The sequence below is a fragment of the Hordeum vulgare genome, chromosome 2H (assembly GCF_904849725.1).
Source record: "Hordeum vulgare subsp. vulgare chromosome 2H, MorexV3_pseudomolecules_assembly, whole genome shotgun sequence".
Lineage (NCBI taxonomy): Eukaryota > Viridiplantae > Streptophyta > Magnoliopsida > Poales > Poaceae > Hordeum > Hordeum vulgare.
In genome coordinates, this window is record NC_058519.1 from 558,588,193 (window position 1) to 558,595,381 (window position 7,189).

The following is a 7,189-nucleotide window of genomic DNA, read 5'->3' on the forward strand; positions in this document are numbered from 1 at the left end:
TTACCTTTCGGTCAAAATATTTTACATTCACTACTATACATGAATACAAATATTTTTTGAATTTGATTTCAAGAAAATTAAATATTTAACTGAATTCAAATGAATATTTCGGCCTTTTGACTGAAACGCAAACTGAAATCACTGAAATTCACTGAATTTCAGTGATTTCGGTTGGTGCTGAAATTTTTCTGAAACTGAAATTGAAAACTTCATCCTGAGGCAATTTCACCCACCGTGTCCTTTTGGCATGGCCCTTTCCTATGGCACTGGAAGGACGCGAAGAAAAAGAAGGCAAGGAGGACGGTGGATGTAAATGATCGTTTGATGACGAACTGGCATATGCGTGCTAAGCCCGATTCCTCCCCTCAACTGCTCCTAATTATTGCCCGTATTTATTCTGTATCTGCTTCTACTCCATGCATCCACTATACTTGATGATCCCCAATTAAACCGGGCACAGGTTTTCCATGAGCGCGCGGCCGATTGCTCCATGCACCCATCCATCCATCACAATAACTCAGTCGATCCCCCGCCTCTTTACTCTGATCTTTTCTAGTCACCATCCGGGCTATGCTGCCATGGCTAGCTGGAGGTTGAATGGTCACGAACCCATCTTTACTCTTTAGTAACAGAATTAATTTAAAGTAGGGGTAGTCATGCAGCCCAATTAAGAGACGAGCGAGAAGAGTCCCTGCTCACACGGTACATTGCAAACGACTCTCTTGATGAAATTCAGACCAAAATTAAGGAGCGGATTAAAACAGACATCGACCTTCACGGCTCAGAACACGTGCATACATCTAAAGGTTGTTGGACAAGGACAGCCACTGCTAAAGCGAGAGTAAAAACTGAACCAATTGCACCATGCTGTAAAAGATTGTGCTCTTGTCTTCTTGAGAGCTACTACTACTCGCATGGAGATTATCGCCGACAAAAATGGAAAAAAGAATACAGAGCACGGCAGAATACACGAGTTAGAAGAACATGCTGAAGATATCAGCAAGCAGCGACCGAACAGGCATCTTGGCTGGCTGGCTAGCTCTTGCTGGGCTGCTGCCTGTTGGCGCCGGCGCCGGCGCCGGCGACGGCGCCGTGGAGGAAGTGCAGCAGAACGGGGCTCTTGCACCGGGGGCACCTGGGCGGCTCCTCCGCCGCGCCCGACAGCATCACGTACATGAGGCACTGCGGGCACCCCACCACCACCATCGGCTTCGTCACGGCCGCGGACTCCTCCTCCGTGTCCGACGACACGCACGAGCTCGTCGGTGACTCCTCCATGCTCGCCATGGCTCAGCTCCTCCTGCACACTGCCTGCCTGCCTGCTCCCTCGATCGCTAGCCTAATAAACTAGTGGAGTGCAGCCCGTACTGACCGTGTTGCGCTGCGCTCTTATGGGTGGACACTGTGCGGCGGTGAGCGCGCACAGGAGGAGAGGAGCTATGTTTGTGTTTCGGGAGAATGGCGCAACCTGCTATATATAGTGCTGTGCCCTGGGGACGAAGTGGGACGACGGCATGGCCAACACTTGAATGCAAGAACCTCCCCTGTCTCGCTGGACTCGACTTACCTTTTCCTTGTATTCCTACAAATATCTTTTTCTTTGGGACAAGATAATTCTCATTGGGAGAATGGGATTTCTACAACGATCGCAAAACCCTCGGATGAGAATAAAACCGAGAGTAAAAATACTTTTTGTAATCCGACAATCGATTTTGGTTAGGATGATTAATCAGTTAATCCAAAAATTCTATCGATATATCTGAATAGTTAAACACTTCACTAGTAGTGAACTAAAATTCTTATTATTACAACTAACAATTGCCATAGGTTCGAAACCACTTAATCCATTATAGGGGCAAATGCATAAATGTACTCTTGAAAGGGAAGTGGGTCTCGCCTGATTCTTGGAAGGCAAATGCATAAGTATCTAGTTAATTCATTTAATATTTTGTCATTTGCTTGACGTCGTCGTGGATCTCGTCTCTGTGCCAGGACTTCAGGTGAAAACCATTGTCTGTCCTCAGACTCTGACTCATGGAGTTCAGGAGTCTTCGTTTGGGCCACGGCAATGTGTTAGGCTTGTTCTAGGCTTATCTTTTGATCTGTTTTGTAAGGGGCTTTTCATCATATTATACTGTTCGATCGTGTACTGTGTTATGTCGATTTATATATAAAGCGGGGCCAAAATCTATTTCGACGAGGAAAGGGAAGTGGGTACACAAAGTATTTTTCTTGATGATATTTATGTTTTTCTGAATACCCTTTGAATTGTCCATCTGTATTTATACTTGAATCAGAGAGAAGATGCATTTCTCGGTTTATCAAAAGAAACATAGTGCAATATGGACATATGGTCACAATAGTGTGTTGTATTTTCAATACAAACTCTGGAAAGAAAGGGAGTCTAATCCACTAATTTTTGCCACTCTTTTTCTATCCAATTAATTTATGTTTGCTCTTTCTCCTTGCTGTTTTTCTGCCAAGTGCTCGTTAAGCCGCAATTGTGTTAAATAAAACAGACAATGGGAAGATAAAAAAGAAAAAGAAAAACATAAGTACCAGTTTGGGCTGGATTATTGTCTCAGTAAAATGGGTGAAAAATAAAATACCGTCACATCTAGACTAGGCAAACACTGACCCGAGGAAAGAAGCAAATATCAGAAAATGGAGGCAATCAGCACTTCAGCAGGCACTATTAAGTTCTTGTTGGTCTTTTTCTGAAATGAATAATGTCATTGTGCAGGGGTGGTTGGAATGGAACAGAACGAATTAAGAAGATTAAATATTATTATTGGGTTGCCCGTTCATCATCTCTCAACAAAATTAGTAGTACACATTTAATCATAGATAAATTAACTGATATTATAATATCGAAGTACCATCCTTCTTTGAACTGCTTGAAATTAAGACTAATTTCATTAGGAAAAACATATAAGAACATATTTTATCAATTTAATTTACCTTTTTTACAGGTCATACACCACTACTGCTGGCTTTTTGAGCAGTTACAGTCCCACTACAAATGAGCCCGAAAGTCGTATTTGCGAAATGGGAAAAAGGTGTTTTGGATCCCTGCCCACTTGTAGTGTCATACTATCAGTTTGCTCCTGTATGAACAAAGGCATTCCCCCCATCCATCTTCCACCCGTAGGTTTCAGTTAGATGCAACGTCTACAAAGTTCATGGAACTGGACCCGACTTCTCCTCCTTGATAGACACAAGGCAGAGGCTTCTATGCCAAAAACTTTCTTTCGAAAAATGTTTTATTGTCTCTTTGGATTGTGAGATTTTCACTGGAACTGTAGAGAGTTTCAGTCCATATAAATGTTTCCCATAAAGGTCTCAGCTGCGTAGGATAATTGGATTGGGGTAGTCGAATTCTTTTTTCGAAAAGGAGGCATCGCCCCGGCCTCTGCATCGAGTGATGCATGCAGCCATTTTATTAAGTACGAAGTAGTCTGAACAAAATACAAAGAAGTCCGAGAAGCCAAAGGAAAAAACATGAAAAAGAGTTACACGGCGATCATAACGCCAACACCGACGATACCCATCGGTATACATGACTATGGTCCAATCCTATTAGCATGCCAGCATCCATATCGGTTGAAGATAACCTGAGCTACCATCTCCCATCGGACACACCCAGTAACCAAAGGCTCCCTGGTTTCCACAGGAGTGAGTAAGGACCACATGCGGATCAAGGCGGTAGCCCTGAAGATGACCTGCAAAAAATTAATATAGTGTATTCTGTTAAAAATTAGATCATTTCTGCAGTTCCATATAGCCCACAGAATAGCACAAGTTCCAACTCGAATTAGTTTGGCGTAAAGTACATTAACCCCGTCCAGCCACGTCCCAAATAACATGTGAATGCTAGTAGGCGGGGCAATGTTAAAAGTAATTTGGATTGAGCGCCATAATAGTTTAGCCATAGGGCAATCCAGAAAGAGGTGCTTAATCGTCTCATGCGTCTGACAGAAGCTACATCTTTTATTTCCTTTCCAGTGTCTTTTAGCCAAGTTATCCTTAGTTAAAACAACTCCTTTGTGAACAAGCCACATGAAGATTTTTATCTTAAGGGGAACATTGACCTTCCATATATTCATGGACTTTGGAATAGGTGACGTATCAATAATATGGTCATACATCGATTTCACTGAGAAAGTACCATTGGTGGTCAACCTCCAATGAATACTATCAGAAAAATCAGACAGGGAAATATCCATTAGCCTTCTGACTAGATGTAACCATCTAACCCATCTATTTCCGATCAAGGCTCTACGAAATTGAATGTTGAGAGGAGTCTCTCGTAACACTGCCGCAACGGATGTCTGTTTTCGCTGTGCAATATTATAGAGTTGCGGATACTGGAGAGCCAAGGGTTGCTCTCCTAACCAAGTATCCTCCCAGAATCTAGTATTTTCACCATTGCCAATGACGAATCTAGTCCTGTTAAAGCAAGCGGCCTTTGTCCTCATGAGACCCTTCCAGAAAGGTGAATCGCCAGGTCTCGCAGTGACCTGAGCTAAGGCCTTTTGCTTTAGATACTTGTTCTTTAGAATGTGTATCCACATCCCTTGTGATTCTACAGACAGTCTGAATATCCACTTGCTAAGCAGACACCTGTTCTTAACCTCTAAATTTTCAATCCCCAAACCTCCCTGATCCTTGGGTCTACAAATAATATCCCATCTAGCCAGTCTATATTTAGTCTTTACCTCGTCACTCTGCCAGAAAAATCGAGATCGATAAAAATCCAACCTTTTCCGAACCCCAACAGGCACTTCAAAAAAGGATAGAAGAAACATTGTCATACTTGCCAACACTGGGTTGACAAGAACCAACCGTCCTCCGTAGGATAATAGCTTGCCCTTCCAGCAACTTAGTTTTTTCTCAATACGATCCTCGATACATCTCCACTCCTTGATGGTCAACTTCCGGTGATGAATGGGGATTCCTAAGTATGTAAACGGTAACCTACCACCCTCACAATCAAAAAGTTGATTATACGTGAGTTGTTCAGCTTGTGCATCCCCAAAGCAGAAGAGCTCACTTTTGTGAAAATTAATCTTCAACCGAGATAGCTGTTCAAATAAGCATAATATGAGTTTCAAGTTTCTGGCTTTTTTGAGATCATGTTCCATGAAAAGGATCGTGTCGTCCGCGTATTGTAGGATCGAGACACCCCCATCAACTAGATGAGGTACTAGTCCCCCTACTAAGTCTTTGTCATTAGCCCTCCTGATCATTAGCGCCAACATATCTGCAACAATGTTAAATAAAATAGGTGACTTAGGATCTCCTTGTCTAAGTCCCTTAAGTGTCTGAAAGAAATGACCGACATCATCATTTACTTTAATACCGACACTACCTTTTTTTATAAAACAATCTACATGTTTTCGCCAAATGTCGCCAAACCCTTTCATACGTAGAGTTTGTTGCAGGAAAGACCATTTGACTTTGTCGTATGCCTTTTCGAAACCAACCTTAAATAAAACTCCATTGAGTTTCTTGGAGTGCAATTCATGAAGGGTCTCATGCAGTATGACAACCCCTTCAAGAATATTCCTACTAGGCATGAATGCCGTCTGCGAAGATTGCACAACCGAATGTGCCATCTTAGTTAGCCTGTCAGTTCCCACCTTTGTGAAAATTTTAAAGCTAACATTCAACAGACAGATAGGACGAAATTGTTCAATTCTGGAAGCACCCTCTTTCTTCGGTAGTAACGTTATCGTACCAAAATTAAGATGAAAGAGTTGTAGGTGTCCAGAGAACAAATCATGGAACATAGACATAAGATCCACCTTAATAATATGCCAACATTTCTTATAAAACTCAGTTGAGAACCCGTCCGGCCGAGGAGCTTTATCGTTTTTCATACCCTCAATCGCCTGTAACACCTCTTTCTCTAGGAATGGTGCGGAAAGACTCTCATTGTCGGCTTGTCCAACTTGAGGAATATCCGCAATCTGATGCTCGTCCATAGACACAAAGCTATGATCTGGAGCACCGAACAACCGTTTGTAATAATTTGTGATATATAATTTAAGATTCTCATGACCTACTATGGTACCCTCGTCTTGCTCAAGTTGTAAGATTCTCTTTTTCCTATGTTTGCCATTTGCAATCAAGTGGAAAAACTTTGTGTTGTTATCCCCGTGGACAATTGCCCTAACCTTGGCTCTGACAGCCCATTTCATTTCCTCCTCTCGAAGGAGGACACACACTCTTTGTTCGGCCTCATACTTTGACGATCTTTCATGTTCATCCAACATGCCGGTCTCAGCCTTACGATCCAGAGCATCTATGAAATGGAGCAGTCGGTCTTGCTCATCTTTATAATTCCCCGAAACATTCTTAGCCCAACCTCTCAAGAATTGTCCAAGGTGTCGGATTTTATTTTGCATGTCGACACTAGATCTCCCATCCGTATGCTTGCTCCATTCTCTAGCAATAATGTCCATAAAGCCCTCACGTGTGAACCAACTTGATTCAAAGGAGAAAGCATCTTTTTTCCTTTGTGAGTGGCATTGCCAGAATCTAGCAAAAGTGGAGTATGATCACATATAGCCCTCTGCATAGCACAAACTGTGACTAAAGGGAACTTCTGCTCCCAGTCAACACTAGTAAGTACCCTGTCCAATTTTTCAAAAGTCTGGTTATGTAGAGAGTTGGCCCAAGTATATTTCCTACCTGAGAGTTCAATTTTCCGTAGGTTTAGGATCTCTATAATTGTATTGAACATAAAGGGCCATCTGCCATCAAAATTGTAGTTGCTTTTCTCATCAACTCTCCTGATGATATTGAAGTCACCACCTACCACTAGTGGTAGATTGTCATCGCAAATTCTAACCAGATCAGCAAGAAAGGCTGGCTTTTGCTCCGTCTGAGCGGCACCATACACCGCGACTAGAGCCCATTGAAACCCGTCTTCCTTGTTTCTAATCCGAAATTTGACCGAGAAGTCCCCTAATAGTACTTCTCGCACTTGAAGGGTATTGCATCAGACACCAAGTAAGATCCCTCCGGACCTTCCTCTTGGAGGGAGGCAATGCCATTCAAATTCCACACCTCCTGAAAGGGAGTTGAGAAATTGCGATGTGAAGTTTTCCCGCCCCGTCTCCATCAACGCGATGAAGTCAAGACTATGTTGTACCGTTGTTTCTGCAAGGAACCTAATTTTAGC

At 42.7% G+C, this 7,189-nt stretch overlaps 1 protein-coding gene across 1 annotated transcript; it reads right to left on the reverse strand.

Moving 5' to 3' along the window:
* Positions 1-755: 755 nt before the first annotated feature.
* On the reverse strand, positions 756-1,435 carry LOC123430533 (protein GL2-INTERACTING REPRESSOR 1-like). Its single transcript, XM_045114397.1, has one exon. The coding sequence runs from the start codon at positions 1,285-1,287 to the stop codon at positions 1,036-1,038; it is 252 nt and encodes an 83-aa protein (XP_044970332.1). The 5' UTR covers positions 1,288-1,435; the 3' UTR covers positions 756-1,035.
* Between the last annotated feature and the right edge of the window lie 5,754 nt (positions 1,436-7,189).